The following is a 20,554-nucleotide window of genomic DNA, read 5'->3' as shown; positions in this document are numbered from 1 at the left end:
GTGGGTTGTTGTTGTTTTTTTTGTTTTGTTTTTAAACCACCACAAATCCAGAGACACTATTTGTTTATGTTGTACCTAGTGGGATAATTTTCTTGCCAAATTCTACCCTCATGTCAAATTCACTATACTGGAGTTGGATGTCATGGAATACAGCAGTATAATCACAATATATCAATCTACAGTCATAATCGGCATCTTCTTCGCCATCGGTAATATGACGTCATCACGATTAGCACACATTAGTTTGACGTCACGCATTTTAACGAAAGCTATGAAAACGTTACGCTCAGATACACAGGTCTTGTTGGCTTGTAAGCAAATGACCCATCCACAGCAACACATTACCTAGAGACTTTGCAAATTTGCATACCATTATTAAACGGGTTAATACACTAAAATTATCACATGAGTTTATGACATGGATATCTTGGGTAAGTTGTAGGATAAAATCTCTTATTAACTCGATATGGAGTGGTTCAGTGCTGTTTTAGATTTTATCATATTTAGTGATGATGTATGTTTCATATCCGATGTTAGACTTTAAAACAAACAATGTGTCTGTCTATTTGTCTTTCTTACACACCCGTGGGTGAGAAGACCATGCGTTATTTTTTATAACACATAGTTGTTTACACAATTTTGACAATTTCAAGACATACGACTGGCTGCTCCTAGGTGATGACCAGGTCACCAATGCCATACGTCCAATAAAAAAAAAACAGCACGGTGAAAATAGATTACACTGTGACGTATAGTTAACCTGACAATCATGAGTCTGTGACGCGTAAGTCAGCTACAAGTGCAACGGCTGTAAAAAAAAAAATTGTTATAGTTTACTTAAAACCTGTCTTTTGTAGGATATGTAAGAAATAAAATACACATGTAATACATTTGTGTCCGTTAGATAGCATTTATCTCACAACTAGTTGTTTAAAAACGTATCAAACGAGCGAATTTGATACATTTTAAAACAACTCGTTGTGAGATAAATGATATCTAACGGACACTCATGTATTATTCTCTGTCTCTCTGTCTGTCTGTCTGTCTGTCCGTGTATCTGTCTGTATATATGTCCGTGTATTTGTCTGTCTGTCCGTGTATCTGTCTGTATATGTCCGTGTATCTGTCTGTATATCTGTCCGTGTATCTGTCTGTTTGTCTGTCTGTCCGTGTATCTGTCTGTATATCTGTCCGTGTATCTGTTTGTCTGTCCGTGTATATGTCTGTGTATATGTCCGTGTATCTGTCTGTCTGAGTATCTGTCTGTCTGTGTACTCACCATAATACAGAGTAGATTGGGTGTGTAGATGAGCCACTCGAATCCTCCCGCGTGGTGGACCCAGCAACTGAAAGATCAATGATCATCATAGAGCTTGGTGCATGTACAGACATTTCCTTTCGGTTTCCACACTAATGCTTAGTCATAGCTACTGTACTCTGACTCCAGTGGACTTGGTTTGAGTTTGGAGTTTTCCTTCTCCTAGGAGAGTTTCCTTACTAGGATTCTGAGCCTCTCCAGCCCAGTTTGTCTTTCTTGACTCACGTACTCACGTCCTCTGTCTGCCCGGTCCTTATTAGTCAAGTCTCTGCCGTTTAACCAATCCAGCTTGGGTGACCCTACCAGGAGCTGATGCTCCAGCTGGCATAGCTCTCCGAGTCATTGAGACATGCAAGCTACCTCACCACGTCAAGGAATGGACCATGGGATAGAAAAGATCAATGAGAACTTAATTGTAAAAAGTTGAGAAAATGTCGTTAAATAAAATATTTCTTTCTGTTATGTTGTAATTGTAACAGGGCGGGTTGTAGCTCAGTTGGTAGAGCGCTAATCTTAGATTCGATGGGTCGCGGGATCGATCGCCCGCGATGGCCTTGGGTTTTTTTTGTCCTTCCCAGCCAGTGCCTCAAGACTGGAACATCAAATGTCGTGGTATGTATTGTCCTGCCTATAAAAAGCATATAAAAAGTCCCTGGCTGCTTTATCGGTAGGAGTAGTCTTGCAACAGCGGGTTTCCTCTCTTTCTCTCTGTTAGGAAACATGTCAAAATAACCATGTGGTAGATACCAAACAGTCGTAGTTTAAAATGTGCCGAGGTACCGTTAAACAAACTTTCCTTTCCTTTATAAATGTAAAATATAAGGGTAAAAAAATCTATTTTGTTTTAATTAATAACCGAGCGAATAACTATTAAATTTGGTTGTCAAATTTGATTAACGTCAACTTTTAATAGTTTAAATTACACGGGCTGGGGGCGGAAAGAAAAATGAAAGAATAGTTATACGTTCATCGTTAGAAAGACATTTATTTCAATCGTTCTACTTCTGTAATATTAATGACAAATCACCGCACAGAATGCTGTATATAAAGTGATCCATCAGCCGTGTCAGGTAGACAAACATGATATTTATATCTCTCATATCTACAGACACGTGATAGAGTGTTATAAAACCCGTGATACTCACCTTCCGTCTTTCCGAACTCCGCGGATAATGGCGTAACTGACCACTGGGATCAGAGGCGACACTGAAACACAGAAATTAATAGACATCAGGAGCGGTCCTAGCGTTTTTAATGGTGGGGGTGTAACATTTAAATAACACAGTACGGTGGCGGTGATAAACAACACCACATGTCTTATACAAAGGCAAAAGAAAACTTAATGATTGTACTTGATCAAAAATAGGGGGAGGGTATCCTTCTGGTAATATGGATTTTCAAAATTAATTATTTAGGACCGTACCATTCCTAAAATCATTAGGGTCGCAGTAAAAAAAGAAAAGACATTTCGTCTGTAAAGCCTGGTTCCTATAAAACATGTAGCAACTCGCTGTCTAACTCCTACCGACGCAGAGAAACGTTTTATGGGAGGGAACACAGTCGCATATTTTGTTTTGTTTTATCTATTGCTTTGTAACGATTTTGCCTCTGTAGCAAATAAACCACAAAAACCGTTCTACCTTGGAAGAACAGAATAGCCCCCGTGACGTCATTCTAATTAAACACAACACGTTCGTCACGTGGTGTTTCAAATATTACAACTCCTATTTTCATTTCATTTCAACTTATTTTCGTGCTTATATCCAATTAAGGTTCAAGCACGCTGTCCTGGGAACACACGTCAGCTATCTGGACTGTCTGTCAAGGACAGTGGGTTAGTTGTTAGTGGTTAGTGAGAGAGAAGAGGGCGTAGTGGCCTTACACCTACCCACTGAGTCATTAAAACTCGCCATGGGTGGGAGCCGGTACCGGGCTGTGAACCCTGTACCTACCAGCCTTATGTTCGATGGCTTAACCACGACACCACCGAGGCCGGTTACAACTCACAATTTAGAGGGGTCCGAAAAGGGAAACAACTCTCATTAAAGCTCCGTAGACAGGCACCACCCTACATGATATGTCAATGAATTCTAGATACAGGAATCAACCCTGTTTTACACCATAGCTATGGGAGTTCAACTACCCGTTTCGATACTGCAAAACCTAATAGTCAAATAAGTTCTGATTTCAACAAAGTAAAATAATAAAAAGGGATACTCGTTCTTGTCAGGGTGGGACGTTCGCTTGATGCGCGGTCGGTCTAGGATCGATCCCCGTCGATGGACCCATTGGGCTATTTCTCGTTCCAGCCAGTGCTCCACAACTGGTGTAACAATGGCCGTAGTATGTACTATCCTGTTTGTGTGGGATGGTGCATATAAAAGATCCCTTGCTGCTAATCAAAAGGAGTAGCCCATGAAGTGGCGACAGCGGGTTTCCTCTCTCAATATCTGTGGTCCTTAACCATACGACTGACGCCATATAACCGTAAATAACATGTGTTGAGTGCGTCGTTAAATAAAACATTTCCTTCCTTTTTTCGTCCTTGTCAATGAAACTACCGTATATTCGGTGGTGTGGCCACAAATCACAGTTATCTTCCCATTTGGAAATTCTGCGCAAGTAGTCTGCTGTCTGACTATGATTATTTCATGGCAGACAGCTTTGAAGTGGCAACTATTAGACCGAAGTTGACAAGGAAGAGCATGTAGTTTGCAAACATGTAACTTGTCAACAAGCTTAGTACTTTTTCTGTAAAATCGTCGTTAATCGGTGTTCTCCGGCCAGGTTTAGTTAAATTTAGTGGGTGTGTTTGTTTAAACCAGTATGATGAGTATCGTGGGAGAAAAAGCTGGAGAACAAGGGTTGTCTTTTTCAAGGTACGTTACCTCCAGGCAGGCAAAGGCGCTGTTAAAAAATCCTGGCCTAACTAATATTAATAAAAGTGCTATAGTCACTAACGCTACACAGAAACATAGCATAAATAACTGTCGCCCGTGACCGAGTGACCCGCTGTGAGAGATACGAATATCCCCAACACAGTGTCTTTAAATAAACATTACAAATATATCGCCTCGGTAGCGCAGTAGGTAGCGCGTCAGTCTCATAATCATACAGTAAAACAGAAACATAGCATACCATCTGAAGGTCGTGAGTTCGATCCTCACCCGGGGCATTATTTTTAATCAGGTTTTCATTTCTTCTTCTTCTCTATGTTTAATTAAAAACATAAAGTATTAACATAACAATTTTTTTTCTACCTGAAACGGTTTTGCTTGGTTGCGTTTTTTTCTTTTTTGGGGGGTTCGGAGGAGATTCGCTGATTGATTGTTGTGTTTACCCCATCCTTCAATGAAGTAAAGCTTGTTTATATGTTTGTATATATGTTGTTGTGTTTACCCCATTCTCCAATGAAGTAAAGCTTATTTATATGTCTGTCTATATGTTGTTGTGTTTACCCCATCCTCCAGTGACGTAAAGCTTGTTTATATGTCTGTATATATGTTGTTGTGTTTACCCCATCCTCCAATGAAATAAAGCTTGTTTATATCTCTGTATATATGTTGTTGTGTTTACCCCATCCTCCAATGAAGTAAAGCTTGTTTATATGTCTGTATATGTGTTGTTGTGTTTACCCCATCCTCCAATGACGTAAAGCATCGAGGTTTATATATCTGTATATGTGTTGTTGTGTTTACCCCATCCTCCAATGACGTAAAGCTTGTTTATATGTCTGTATATATCTTGTTGTGTTTACCCCATCCTCCAATGACGTAAAGCTTGTTTATATATCTGTATATGTGCTGTTGTGTTTACCCCATTCTCCACTGAAGTAAAGCTTGTTTATATGTCTGTATATATCTTGTTGTGTTTACCCCATCCTCCAATGAAGTAAAGCTTGTTTATATGTCTGTATATATGTTGTTGTGTTTACCCCATCCTCCAATGACGTAAAGCTTGTTTATATGTCTGTATATATGTTGTTGTGTTTACCCCATCCTCCAATGAAGTAAAGCTTGTTTATATGTCTGTATATGTGTTGTTGTGTTTACCCCCATCCTCCAATGACGTAAAGCATCGAGGTTTATATATCTGTATATGTGTTGTTGTGTTTACCCCATCCTCCAATGAAGTAAAGCTTGTTTATATGTTTGTATATATGTTGTTGTGTTTACCCCATTCTCCAATGAAGTAAAGCTTGTTTATATGTCTGTATATATGTTGTTGTGTTTACCCCATCCTCCAATGAAGTAAAGCTTGTTTATATGTCTGTATATGTGTTGTTGTGTTTACCCCATCCTCCAATGACGTAAAGCATCGAGGTTTATATATCTGTATATGTGTTGTTGTGTTTACCCCATCCTCCAATGAAGTAAAGCTTGTTTATATGTTTGTATATATGTTGTTGTGTTTACCCCATTCTCCAATGAAGTAAAGCTTGTTTATATGTCTGTATATATGTTGTTGTGTTTACCCCATCCTCCAATGAAGTAAAGCTTGTTTATATGTCTGTATATGTGTTGTTGTGTTTACCTCCATCCTCCAATGACGTAAAGCATCGAGGTTTATATGTCTGTATATGTGTTGTTGTGTTTACCCCATCCTCCAATGAAGTAAAGCTTGTTTATATGTTTGTATATATGTTGTTGTGTTTACCCCATCCTCCAATGAAGTAAAGCTTGTTTATATGTCTGTATATATGTTGTTGTGTTTACCTCCATCCTCCAATGACATAAAGCATCGAGGTTTAATTGTCTGTATATGTGTTGTTGTGTGTACCCCATCCTCCAATGAAGTAAAGCTTGTTTATATCTCTGTATATATGTTGTTGTGTTTACCCCATCCTCCAATGAAGTAAAGCATCGAGGTTTATATATCTGTATATGTGTTGTTGTGTTTACCCCATCCTCCAATGAAGAAAAGCTTGTTTATATGTTTGTATATATGTTGTTGTGTTTACCCCATTCTCCAATGAAGTAAAGCTTGTTTATATGTCTGTATATATCTTGTTGTGTGTACCCCATCCTCCAATGACGTAAAGCTTGTTTATATGTCTGTATATATGTTGTTGTGTTTACCCCATCGTCCAATGACGTAAAGCTTGTTTATATATCTGTATATATGTTGTTGTGTTTACCCCATCCTCCAATGACGTAAAGCTTGTTTATATGTCTGTATATGTCTGTTGTGTTTACCCCATCCTCCAATGAAGTAAAGCTTGTTTATATGTCTGTATATGTGTTGTTGTGCTTACCCCCATCCTCCAATGACGTAAAGCTTGTTTATATATCTGTATATGTGTTGTTGTGTTTACCCCATCCTCCAATGAAGTAAAGCTTGTTTATATGTTTGTATATATCTTGTTGTGTTTACCCCATCCTCCAATGACGTAAAATTGTTTATATGTCTGTATATAGCTTGTTTATATGTCTGTATATATGTTGTTGTGTTTACCCCATCCTCCAATGACGTAAAGCTTGTTTATATGTCTGTATATATCTTGTTGTGTTTACCCCATCCTCCAATGACGTAAAGCTTGTTTATATATCTGTATATGTGCTGTTGTGTTTACCCCTGTATATGTCTGTGTTGTTTTTCTCCAATGAAGTAAAGCTTGTTTATATCTTGTTGTGTTTACCCCATCCTCCAATGAAGTCTGTATATATCTTGTTGTGTTTACCCCATCCTCCAATGACGTAAAGCTTGTTTATATATCTGTATATGTGCTGTTGTGTTTACCCCATTCTCCAATGAAGTAAAGCTTGTTTATATGTCTGTATATATCTTGTTGTGTTTACCCCATCCTCCAATGAAGTAAAGCTTGTTTATATGTCTGTATATATGTTGTTGTGTTTACCCCATCCTCCAATGACGTAAAGCTTGTTTATATGTCTGTATATATGTTGTTGTGTTTACCCCATCCTCCAATGAAGTAAAGCTTGTTTATATGTCTGTATATATGTTGTTGTGTTTACCCCATCCTCCAATGAAGTAAAGCTTGTTTATATGTCTGTATATATGTTGTTGTGTTTACCCCATCCTCCAATGACGTAAAGCATCGAGGTTTATATATCTGTATATGTGTTGTTGTGTGTTTTACCCCATCCTCCAATGAAGTAAAGCTTGTTTATATGTCTGTATATATGTTGTTGTGTTTACCCCATCCTCCAATGAAGTAAAGCTTGTTTATATGTCTGTATATGTTGTGTGTGTTGTACCCCATCCTCCAATGAAGTAAAGTTTATTGTTTTTATATGTTTACCCCCATCTCCAATGTAGCTTGTTTATATGTCTGTATTGTGTGTGTTTACCCCATCCTCCAATGAAGTAAAGCTTGTTTATATGTCTGTATATATGTTGTTGTGTTTACCCCATCCTCCAATGAAGTAAAGCTTGTTTATATGTCTGTATATGTGTTGTTGTGTTTACCCCCATCCTCCAATGAAGTAAAGCTTGTTTATATGTCTGTATATGTGTTGTTGTGTTTACCCCATCCTCCAATGAAGTAAAGCTTGTTTATATGTCTGTATATATGTTGTTGTGTTTACCCCATCCTCCAATGAAGTAAAGCTTGTTTATATGTCTGTATATATCTTGTTGTGTGTACCCCATCCTCCAATGACGTAAAGCTTGTTTATATGTCTGTATATATGTTGTTGTGTTTACCCCATCGTCCAATGACGTAAAGCTTGTTTATATATCTGTATATATGTTGTTGTGTTTACCCCATCCTCCAATGAAGTAAAGCTTGTTTATATGTCTGTATATATCTTGTTGTGTTTACCCCATCCTCCAATGAAGTAAAGCTTGTTTATATGTCTGTATATGTGTTGTTGTGCTTACCCCATCCTCCAATGACGTAAAGCATCGAGGTTTATATATCTGTATATGTGTTGTTGTGTTTACCCCATCCTCCAATGAAGTAAAGCTTGTTTATATGTTTGTATATATGTTGTTGTGTTTACCCCATTCTTCAATGAAGTAAAGCTTGTTTATATGTCTGTATATATCTTGTTGTGTGTACCCCATCCTCCAATGACGTAAAGCTTGTTTATATGTCTGTATATATGTTGTTGTGTTTACCCCATCGTCCAATGACGTAAAGCTTGTTTATATATCTGTATATATGTTGTTGTGTTTACCCCATCCTCCAATGACGTAAAGCTTGTTTATATGTCTGTATATATCTTGTTGTGTTTACCCCATCCTCCAATGACGTAAAGCTTGTTTATATATCTGTATATGTGCTGTTGTGTTTACCCCATTGTCCAATGAAGTAAAGCTTGTTTATATGTCTGTATATATCTTGTTGTGTTTACCCCATCCTCCAATGACGTAAAGCTTGTTTATATATCTGTATATGTGCTGTTGTGTTTACCCCATTCTCCAATGAAGTAAAGCTTGTTTATATGTCTGTATATATCTTGTTGTGTTTACCCCATCCTCCAATGACGTAAAGCTTGTTTATATATCTGTATATGTGCTGTTGTGTTTACCCCATTGTCCAATGAAGTAAAGCTTGTTTATATGTCTGTATATATCTTGTTGTGTTTACCCCATCCTCCAATGACGTAAAGCTTGTTTATATATCTGTATATGTGCTGTTGTGTTTACCCCATCCTCCAATGAAGTAAAGCTTGTTTATATGTCTGTATATATGTTGTTGTGTTTACCCCATCCTCTAATGAAGTAAAGCTTGTTTATATGTCTGTATATATGTTGTTGTGTTTACCCCATCCTCCAATGAAGTAAAGCTTGTTTATATGTCTGTATATGTGTTGTTGTGTTTACCCCCATCCTCCAATGACGTAAAGCATCGAGGTTTATATATCTGTATATGTGTTGTTGTGTTTACCCCCATCCTCCAATGAAGTAAAGCTTGTTTATATGTTTGTATATATGTTGTTGTGTTTACCCCATTCTCCAATGAAGTAAAGCTTGTTTATATGTCTGTATATATCGTGTTGTGTGTACCCCATTCTCCAATGAAGTAAAGCTTGTTTATATGTTTGTATATATGTTGTTGTGTTTACCCCATCCTCCAATGAAGTAAAGCTTATTTATATGTCTGTATATATGTTGTTGTGTTTACCCCATCCTCCAATGAAGTAAAGCTTGTTTATATGTCTGTATATGTGTTGTTGTGTTTACCTCCATCCTCCAATGACGTAAAGCATCAAGGTTTATATGTCTGTATATGTGTTGTTGTGTGTACCCCATCCTCCAATGAAGTAAATCTTGTTTATATGTCTGTATATGTGTTGTTGTGTTTACCCCATCCTCCAATGAAGTAAAGCTTGTTTATATGTTTGTATATATGTTGTTGTGTTTACCCAATCCTCCAATGAAGTAAAGCTTGTTTATATGTTTGTATATGTGTTGTTGTTGTGTTTACCCCATCCTCCAATGAAGTAAAGCTTGTTTATATGTTTGTATATATGTTCTTGTGTTTACCCCATCCTCCAATGAAGTAAAGCTTGTTTATATGTTTGTATATTTTTTGTTGTGTTTACCCCATCCTCCAATGAAGTAAAGCTTCAGAGACTTGGGCACTTTAAAGGCGTGCACTATGAGGCGGTACAGATGGAACGCCTCCAGGAACATCCACACGAAGTTGCAAGTCCACGCGTACCGTGACGCGGTGTACAGGATCCGACAGCCAACCTGCAAAGGAAAGGAATGTTTCTTTAATATCAAATCATCTTACAAAGAAAGAAAGGGAATATTTGTTCTACGACATCTCAGCACGTTTTAAACTACGGCCATTTTGATGTATAACATATAAACCACGGCTATTTTGGTATATAAGTTATGGTAATTTCAACACTTCAGTACATTTTATACTACGGCCATTTTGGGGTATAACATATAGTAATTTCAACACTTCAGAACATTTTATACTACGGCCATTTTGGGGTATAACATATAGTAATTTCAACACTTCAGAACATTTTCAACTACTATTTCGTGTGTAATTTATGGTTATTACGACACCTCAGCCTATTTTAACATATGATTATTTCGACATTTGGTCGTTACAGAGATAATTCAGAGCATTGTGTTATTCTGCTGTTATATACCCATTTGCATTTGTAAGCGCATCACATGAACAGTAACTGTTATTATTCAGTAATGTACTATAAATGTCTGTCAAAACAATTTAAATGTATTTCTACAAATTATATTAATTTTCAATAGACTTATTTCCTAAACCATATTATATTAATATGATATGCTTCAAATAGCGCGGTCGGTCTAGGATTGACCAGGGGACACATCTGCAAAGTGTAACAGGTTTCCACTCCCCCGATCTGTCGCCGATCCAACGAAACCCGTCTGCGACTGTTTCAATAACCGTTGTTTTTGGTCTGCGACTGTTTCAATAACAGTTGTTTTTGTTCTGCGTCTGTTTCAATAACCGTTGTTTTTGGTCTGCGACTGTTTCAATAACCGTTGTTTTTGGTCTGCAACTGTTTAAATAACCGTTGTTTTTGGTCTGCAACCGTTTCAATAACCGTTGTTTTTGGTCTGCGACTGTTTCAATAACCGTTGTTTTTGGTCTGCGACTGTTTCAATAACCTTTGTTTTTGGTCTGCGACTGTTTCAATAACCTTTGTTTTTGGTCTGCGACTGTTTCAATAACCTTTGTTTTTGGTCTGCGCCTGTTTCAATAACCGTTGTTTTTGGTCTGCGTCGGTCCCTGATGAAATACAGATCTTATGGGAACCAGGCTAAAGGTTTTGGTCTAAGTTATACTGTCACGTGTCTTGTTTTTGGCGTGAGATTGATGGAATCCCTCGCCGAGTTTGCGTGTCTTTCCAGTTTTCTTTTAAATTACCATAGCCATGCATCATTTATTTACTTGCTTTTAAAATTACATTGTCGCGTGGAATGACATAATACTTAATCTTACCATATTTGAGTGTGATATTGGCTTTGTTTTGTCTTCTCTTTTGTTTCGATTTGTGTTTGTTTAAATACTCGGCATGATTCATGAAGTTCAGTTACTTCACATGTTATATTATGGGCCTATATGAGGGATTGTTCTCGTGATTTGTTTCGGTCAGGAGCCAACTTCATTTGTCCGTAATCTGTGTATGTACTCTGTAACAATCACTTTCTATGCAATTCATATGCGTGCGTGCATGTGAGAGAGCGAGAGAGAGAGAGAGAGAGAGAGAGAGAGAGAGAGAGAGAGAGAGAGAGAGGCAGAGAGAGAGAGAGAGAGAGAGAGAGAGAGAGAGAGAGAGAGAGAGAGGCAGAGAGGCAGAGAGAGAGAGAGAGAGAGAGAGAGAGAGAGAGAGAGGGGGGGGGGGGGAGAGAGACAGCCAGAGACAGACAGACAGACAGAGACCGAGAGAGACAAACATACAGACAGACAGACAGACATACAGGAAGAGAGTCAGACAGAGAGAGAGAGAGAGAGAGAGAGAGAGAGAGAGAGAGAGAGAGAGAGAGAGAGAGAGAGAGAGAGAGAGAGAGAGAGAGAGAGAGAGAGAGAGAGAGAGGGGGGGGGGGGCAAAGAGGGATAGAGAAAATCGGAGCACAGTAATAGAGGGTTTAACCACCTGAACACAAAGAGCTCTTATAAACCAGAAGGGCACACAATCCTAGTTTTTGATAACTGCCACCCCACTCACCGTGTTAATGTGCATGACGGATTCCTCAAGGGGTTTCTCCAGCCTATCCTTGTAGACGAGGGAGTCCCAGCAGATCATCACGCCGTTCGTGAAGATGAACGACGCGAACAGACACGTGTGCAGCTGTATGCGATGTTGTACCCGCAGCTGTCTGAAACACAGCGAAAATAAACTATTAATAGAGACATGTCAGGCGCGGATTCAAGGGATGTGTGTAGCTGTCTAAAACACAGCAAATAAACTATTAATAGAGACATGTCAGGCGCGGATTCAAGGGATGTGTGTAGCTGTCTAAAACACAGCAAATAAACTATTAATAGTGACATGTCAGGCGTGGATTTAAAGGGTGTGTGCTGTGCACACCCTCTCCCTCGATATTTGAAATGTTTTTGTGGTTTGACGAATGAAAAGTGTGTATTTATTTATTTTTAATAAGATAGTCCCGTCTTTAGATATATTTTGTATCTGCTCTTGCATGTCAATGACAAAGGTGACGTGAGTTTCTCTTTTCTGTATGCTTTTGTTCAAATATGGCGATGAATTATTGTTTCATTCTGCATTATAAAAAAAAAAAATCTTAAATGTGTTTTATTCCAGAGGCACAGACACAACTTAGACATAGAAACAGACAAAACAGATACGCAGACGTACGGAGACAGAGAGAGAAAAAAATCAGTGTGAAAAAAATATGCCCCGGGTGAGGATCGAACTCACGACCTTCAGATCGCTCTGTTTTACTGTGTGATTATGAGACTGACGCGCTACCTACTGCGCTACCGAGGCGATGTTATCAAAATGATTAATTAAAGACACTGAGCTAGCGACATTCGTATCTGCTAATACCCTTGGGGTAGAAGTTGTTGAACCGGATATGAAGCTCGCGTTGTGCAGAAATAACGATAGTGTTCTTGTTATTATTGACAGGGACATAGTCTAATGTATATTCGTGATTAAAATATGAACAATATATATTGCAATTTTTATTTTTATGTTTAACTTAGATGTAACGTTCTAACCTTTTTACATTTAATGCGGTTTCGAAGCGGTACATTTAGATATTAGTACTTCTGAATGACCGATATTCAAGAACAATAACTCCAAACAACTGGAAGCGATGTGTGGTGGTCCTTAAAGGGACACGCCCTAGTTACGGCTAGTTGTTAACCATTACGGCGTTGTTTTTCGCTATTAAACCCATTTTTTCACAAATAAAATTGCACTTTACTTACATTTTATTATTTAGAATACACATTTCCATTAACCTGAAGTGCTTTTTGGTAATCCTGGTAATCCTGATGTTTGTAAAACCACGAAATGCATTTTTTGTATTTCTTAAAATGCCGCGCGCACTCGAGAAAAACCCGTTAAGCAAGCGAGGTCCAATCTATTTTTAGAGGGAATCTTCCTGTGTAAACGTCACAGACGTTGGTATACCACGTGACCGTTATCATTTTGGTTCGGTTTGTTTTCTCGTGCACGGTTCGCGCAATCAACATCCGATTTGTTGTCGTTTGCTTGTTGTTCATTTGTGAGATATTTCTTCACAGTTCGTGAACATTTTCAGTAACAATAAAGTTCAGACAAGTAAGTGTTTCAATACAAAACGTTACAAACCCTTAAAACCAATAATTTTGCTAAGTCTTACGATATCTGGAGAGGGGATACAACCAGGACAGAACAGTTGGAACATGTCCAGGAGAGGTGAAAGGAACGCACCCCAAGTCTGTGAAATTTGTCGTGACGTAGGCATTGTTGTGCTTCGAGCGACATCTACCGGTGACATCAGAATACTAACTTTCAAAATTATTTCAAGCAATTGGGACATGGGGATTCCCATGATATTTATCGATATAAAACCTACTTTTTCACTCCATTTGATAAAAACGTGATCTAAGTGTGTTACAGGTTTGTAGATTAACCAAATTATAATTTATTTTCGCTGGATGGAACTAGGGTGTGCGGCTTTAAGTGCCATATTGATAATACACGCCAATCACCCCCCACCCCTGCTCAATTTAAAGACATGTTAACTCCAATATCACTTTCACTATTTGTGCAGTGATAAGGTGGGGTAAACGTGGCAGCCCTTCGAGGTTTCTTGGTAGCTGATTATTATTACTATTATTAAACAAAATAGATATTATATTAAGATGTAATATGCACTTAAACGTCGTTTAATCCTGGCCCATTATTACACACACACACACACACACACACACACACACACACACACACAGAGAGAGAGAGAGAGAGAGAGAGAGAGAGAGAGAGAGAGAGAGAGAGAGAGAGAGAGAGAGAGAGAGAGAGAGAGAGTCATAAACAGACAGGTCAATAGTGATTTAAAGACGGCAAAACAGAGGGTTAGGCGATATAGGCAAATACACAGACATACAAACAGAAAAATGAAGGATTGTGATGATGATGATGATGATGATGACGATGATGGTGGTGGTGGTGATGGTAATGATGATGATGGTGATAGTGATGGACGTGGTGACGATGATCATGATGACGATAATGATGGCGACGATGATGATGATGGTAGTGGTAATGGTGATGATATTGTTAGTGATGATGATAATGATTATGATCTGGCTCACCTGAACGCCATAAATATGACGCATGACGGAAGTAGTAGTATCAGACTGATGGCGTTACAAGCCACGCCCACCTTGTACAGCGTCATGAAATTCTGAAAATACATTTGTAAATGATAACTTACAATTTTCGTTATAAAAATCTGAAAATATATTAAAAACCTAACTTACAGTGTTCAGCAGTTTGATTTTCACTCGAGAAAACTCATTCAACTGCCTCAAGCCGCTGGCAGATTTATATAATAATATAAGCCACGTTTTTATTGGTCGAATGAAAGGTCATGTGAACAAGGAGACGGCGAGAACAGTAAGATCAGATTTTAATCACATTGGTAACGAGATGACGTCAGGGCAGTTCCGGAAGTTTATTATTGTATGTTTGGTAGTCTGCCGCATTGCTATGCATTCATGGTCTGAAACCGGCCTCGGTGGCGTCGTGATAGGCCATCGGACTACAGGCTGGTAGGTACTAGGTTCGGATCCCAGTCGAGGCATGGGATTTTTAATCCAGATACCGACTCCAAACCCTGAGTGAGTGCTCCACAAGGCTCAATGGGTAGGTGTAAATCACTTGCACCGACCAGTGATCCATAACTGGTTCAACAAAGGCCATGGTTTGCGCTTTCCTGCCTGTGGGAAGCGCAAATAAAAGATCCCTTGCTGCTAATCGGAAAGAGTAGCCCATGTAGTGGCGACAGCGGGTTTCCTCTCAAAATCTGTGTGGTCCTTAACCATATGTCTGACGCCTTATAACCGTAAATAAAATGTGTTGAATGCGTCGTTAAATAAAACATTTCTTTCTTTCATGGTCTGAAAACACGTTTGTTTTGTTAGTGAGGGGTATAACAAGACTTGACTCTGGCAACTCACCCTCCCGTCGTCCCGATGTGATCAACTCTGGTCCAGCCCATACTTAATTTATTGCTTTGAATAGTTTGGATAGTTGATTTCCACGATGACAATCAGCAGACGTGATAAGAGGATATTTCATTTGCTACGATTACTCCTAAGAACATTGCATGTTAAATATCATTACTGCGCAGTAACTTAAACAGTTGAAATTTATTTTGTTTAACGATACCACTAGCGCCCATTGATTTATTAAGCATCGGCTATTGGATGTCAAACATTTGGCCATTCAGACATATAGTTTTAGAGGAAACCCGCTACAGAAGTTACGACGGCCTTTGATATACCAGTCTGGTACATCGGCTGGAACAAGAAATAAACCAATGGGGATCGATCCTAGACGAACGCGCATCAGGCAAACGTTTTATCACCAGGCTACGTCCCGCCCCAGACTTCAAAGCATTTTTGTAAGAGCGCACCGGCCTCGGTGGCGTCGTGGCAGGCCATCGGTCTACAGGCTGGTAGGTACTGGGTTCGGATCCCAGTCGAGGTATGGGATTTTTAATCCAGATACCGACTCCAAACCCTGAGTGAGTGCTCCGCAAGGCTCAATGGGTAGGTGTAAACCACTTGCACCGACCAGTGATCCATAACTGGTTCAACAAAGGCCATGGTTTGTGCTATCCTGCCTGTGGGAAGCGCAAATAAAAGATCCCTTGCTGCCAATCGGAAGAGTAGCCCATGTAATGGCGACAGCGGGTTTCCTCTCAAAATCTGTGTGGTCCTTAACCATATGTCTGACGCCATATAACCGTAAATAAAATGTGTTGAGTGCGTCGTTAAATAAAACATTTCTTTCTTTCTTTCTTTCTAAGAGCGCTTTACGTACTTCAAATCACAAATTAGGGCTAGTTTTAAAAGTATAACATGGAGAAGGTTTGAAATGGTTCCCATGTTATAAGCATCCGCCAATAAGAAAATATACTAACTGAACGAAATAACGAATCACGCCGATACTAACAAACAAAAAGAGCGTCTGCAAGCAAAACCATCATCCATAGCGTCAGGAAGTTAATTGCGTTACTGCCAATCAAGCTCACATCAATGACATTCAGTTCCACATGTAACATTTGTACTTTATACAGACATTACGATGGCAATAGTGACTAACATTTGGTATATATAATACCATTTGTTCCCTTATTTCTTGCACTTAGTATATATTTAAGAAAAAATAAACGTCATGCTCAAGTTATTTAATTGTATTCTGAAGATGACCGGATTTGGGACTTTTTTTCTTCTTTTTTTTTTTATCTTCTTTTAATTCAACTTTATTTTCTTTCTGATATCCAATTACTGTTCCAGCACGCGATCATGGGTGCTCGCTGTACCCATGGGATGTCTGGCCAGACAGGGGATTAACGAGGAGTTGTTATTGTAGGCGTAGGTGTAGGACATTGTGCAAGCGTCTAGACTACGTCGAGCGGAGTGTTTTAAGGGGGAGCAGTTCATTCTCCCCCGGAAAATATATTGTAAAAAGAAACTTTGCTTGGAGAAGAGGGATTTCGACCCTAAACACCAACCCACCTCCACCCCTTGTAAACACCAATAGTGGTTAGAGAGAGAGAGAAGATGGTATTGTGGTCTTACACCTACCCATTGAACCATTAAAACTCACTCTGGGTGGGGGTCGGTACTGGGAGGGACGCGAACCCACTACCCACCAGTCTTAAGTTCGATGGTTTAACAGCTACGTCATCGAGGCTGGGGTTTTCTGTGCACCCAACTGATCTTTTAGATCATGTGCTTTCTCGAACAACCTCTTTGTTTGAAAGAAAAGGAAAGAAATGTTTGTTTAAGGAAATTTCAGTTGTTTGCTGTCTAAGATACCTATCTTGACATTTCGTCAAGACAGAAAGAAAGGAAATCCGTTTCCGCCAGATAGGCTACTTCTAATAATAAAGCATTAAAATATATTTTATTCGCACTTCCTCGTAGATAGGACAGTACGTACCACAATCTTTGGTATATCAGTCGTGAAGCACCACAGATACCCGCATCCAACCACGCCGAGGGTGATATGGTTATGTTATTTAGTAGAGTATTCTTTTAAATATATGTAACTATAGTAGTAGTACTCGGGGTTGTTGTTTGAGGGGACCTGTGTGAAACACTAGCTGGAACGGAGGGGGTGTGCAGCGATTCTATCGCCGTCGATAGATCCTATATCTTATCACGCCTCGGGCGACCGCTCTACCCACACAGCTACATCCCGCCCCTTTTGTCTGAAGGTAGTACTAAACCAAATAACTTCCGGCTGGGTCAAAGTTCGAGGTGCACCCAACTTTTGATAGAGAAGTGAACACCATAAGTCCTGTGATTGGTTATAAATGTGAGTGTGTTGGTTGTAAAAAATAATAGTTTTATCTGGGTAAAAAAAAAAGTGCAATTTTATTTCATCTAGTACCAATGTGTCAAGTAGCCTTGTGCTTGAAACATGTATGGGTTACCTGTAAAAAAAAAGTACTCGAATTTTGTGCGAAACTAGGGTAGTCATAGACGCTACCCGTTATCTCAGAAACGAGCAGCTTGACCCCCATTTTTTTCTGATTCACTTTAAGTGTAAGGGGTGGTAGTATTTATATCCGTGGCGTTTATGTCGGTTGATACGTTGCAGGTAGGAGTTTTAGCCACATATGTTACTATTGTCGTCTATGGGATTTGATTTGGTAGTATACACCCTGAAGTGGTAACTTGAAGAACGCAGGTTTTTCTGACGCTACTGTAACTCGTTGTTTATACGCTGACGTTGACGGCAGTCGCCGCTCGATTACACTGGTATAGACATGGAAGATTAAATGTGTGCGCATCACCAGTCGATGGCGTGTTAAAGCAGCCATGCAGCATTATTGGAGATCTGCATACGTCCAGGACTGACCCTTCCGGTGCTGCACATTGACAACAGACAGACAGTGACCGCCGAGACGTGTAATTAACCGGTACGTGTGGACCGGCAAACTGCATGATGCAAAACAGCCACAACTTTGCGTTTGGTCGAACAGACAAATGTTTTCTCATTAAGTATAATAGATCGCTGGGGAAGACAGAGCATCTGTGATCGAATGTTAATGGACTGTGAAGGTCTGACACTGATGGTGCTGTAATCACCGGGAACAGAACAATGCGATCGCTGTCGGGGTGTTAAGCCCTTTCATTTCAGTTTGATTACATTTTAAATTTGTTCCCATGTTTTTATTTAATTAAGGTTCAAGCACGCTGTCCTGGGCTCACACACCTCAGCTGTCTGGGATAGTTGTTCATTGTCAGGGAGAGAGAAGTCGGTGTAGTGGTGTTACACCGCCTCTGAGGGCCACTAAACATTGCCCTGTTTGAGAGTCTGTACCGGGGTTCCAATGAATACTTTAGGTTGCACTATAACAAACAAAATCCCATATGCGACAATGTTAACGTATGTGGTTACGGACACCAAACTATGACGCATAAATACCATTATTATACACATGGTTCAACATAACCGGATAAATAAGAATCATACGAAGCACACGTGTAATAACAAGCTACGTCATAACACGAGGTTGCTTACCCTGTCCTAGCCCAGACTGTGCATATGAAATATGACGTCATTTCGTCCTCTTCTTCTAGTTGTGGTTGAAACATTTTTTAGATGGCCCTTGCTATTCATAAACAAATTTACAATAATAATATGGATAATAAAGAAATTATTACACTCGCGTGTGTGTCGTACTGATTTTATGAGACTCGTGTCAGGATTTATGTTTTACCCTCGCTCTCGCTTGCGCAATACAAAAATCGTGACACTCGTTTCGTAAAATCAGTACGGTATACAAGCTCGTATAATAATCTCTATGTATATTACAACCCCTCCCTCAAAGTATTAACTGAAGAAATTGAAATCTTTCATGGCTCATTTTCTATATAACCCAGTGTTTTTACAGCACCCTTAGTTTCACACAAAATTGTAGTATTTAGTTTTGCAGGTACCCCATACATGTTTCAAGCACAAGGCTACTTGACGCAGTGGTACTGGATGAAATAAAACTGCATACATTTATTGCCCAGATGAAACTGAATGTTTTGACAACGAACACCGTCGCATTTATCATCAATGGCAGGACTTGTAGTATTAACCGATGTTTTAAAAGTTAGGTGAACCTCGAACTTTGACCACATCGAACTTTGACCCAGCCAGATGTTATTTGGTTTGGTACTACTTTTAATGGTTTAAAAGTGCCTAGGCCGTCCTGTACAGAAAACTTGCTAATTGAAATCGTAAATTCCGTAGCATTATCGCCCATCAACCCACCCCACCCCCAACGTCCCTGTCTTTGGCACATCCACCGGGGAATCTCTAAGGATGTGCCCATGACAGTCGTGCTTGAACCTTCAGTGGATGTAAGCACGATTGAAATGGTTGATTGATAGATTGATTGACTGACTGAACAGATGTTGTTATCCGTGTCTAACAGCCACTGTTTAAGTAAGTAGGTCTGCGTGTCCAACATTGAGAATCTGTGTCAACGTGTTTCCGAGAACTGGCTCAATTAAACAGTCTCTTTTCCTTTGGGATGTCAAATTAAAATGGAAATTAGGGACAGAATCGCGAATGGCGTGTATGTTTCTGTTATTTAGATGTAGATGGAAGTGAATTAATTGAGCTCTAATGTGGGTTATATGTTGTTCAACAAGAAATAAATCAAGAAAAAAATGAACGATGGGAAAACGTTTTAAAAAATCGACTTCTTTTTTGTATGTCTTAAAAAAAGATAATACTAGTACTACATGACTGGCGGTTAGATGTCATTTATATTACGAGTTGTTTTGAAACGTATCTAACGAGTAAAATGGTATCTCGCGGCCATGAATATAGTATTCTATCTGTTACATATGCGGTAGGTTGTAGCCCAGTGGTAAAGCGTCGCTTGATGCGCTGTCGGTCTAGGATCGATCCCCGTCGGTTGTCCCATTGGGATATTTCTCTTTCCAGCCAGTGCTCCACAACTGGTGTAACAAAGGCCGTGGTATGTACTATCCTGTCTGTGGGATGGTGCATATAAAAGATCCCTTGCTAATGGCGACAGCGGATTTCCTCTCTCAATATCTGTGTGGTC

General features: G+C 39.3%; 1 protein-coding gene and 2 non-coding genes across 3 annotated transcripts in view; 1 reads left to right on the top strand and 2 right to left on the bottom strand.

Moving 5' to 3' along the window:
• LOC121381461 (calcitonin gene-related peptide type 1 receptor-like) overlaps positions 1-20,554 on the bottom strand; it is a 74,432-nt gene that overhangs the window by 7,336 nt on the left and 46,542 nt on the right. Inside the window, exons 3-7 of the mRNA XM_041510779.1 lie at positions 14,559-14,650; positions 11,959-12,109; positions 9,832-9,982; positions 2,464-2,524; positions 1,280-1,346 (exon numbers count right to left, since the gene is read on the bottom strand). Of these exons, the coding sequence (XP_041366713.1) occupies positions 1,280-1,346; positions 2,464-2,524; positions 9,832-9,982; positions 11,959-12,109; positions 14,559-14,650 (522 nt within the window). The remainder of the gene's footprint in view (positions 1-1,279; positions 1,347-2,463; positions 2,525-9,831; positions 9,983-11,958; positions 12,110-14,558; positions 14,651-20,554) is intronic.
• On the top strand, positions 4,390-4,493 carry Trnam-cau. The gene is made up of 2 exons: positions 4,390-4,426; positions 4,458-4,493. It is a non-coding gene; the product is annotated as a tRNA-Met (tRNA).
• On the bottom strand, positions 12,648-12,741 carry Trnam-cau. Its single transcript has 2 exons — positions 12,705-12,741; positions 12,648-12,683 (listed from the first exon to the last, which is right to left on the bottom strand). It is a non-coding gene; the product is annotated as a tRNA-Met (tRNA).

This window comes from Gigantopelta aegis, chromosome 9, assembly GCF_016097555.1.
Source record: "Gigantopelta aegis isolate Gae_Host chromosome 9, Gae_host_genome, whole genome shotgun sequence".
Lineage (NCBI taxonomy): Eukaryota > Metazoa > Mollusca > Gastropoda > Neomphalida > Peltospiridae > Gigantopelta > Gigantopelta aegis.
This window is presented reverse-complemented; position numbering and strand designations above follow the sequence as displayed.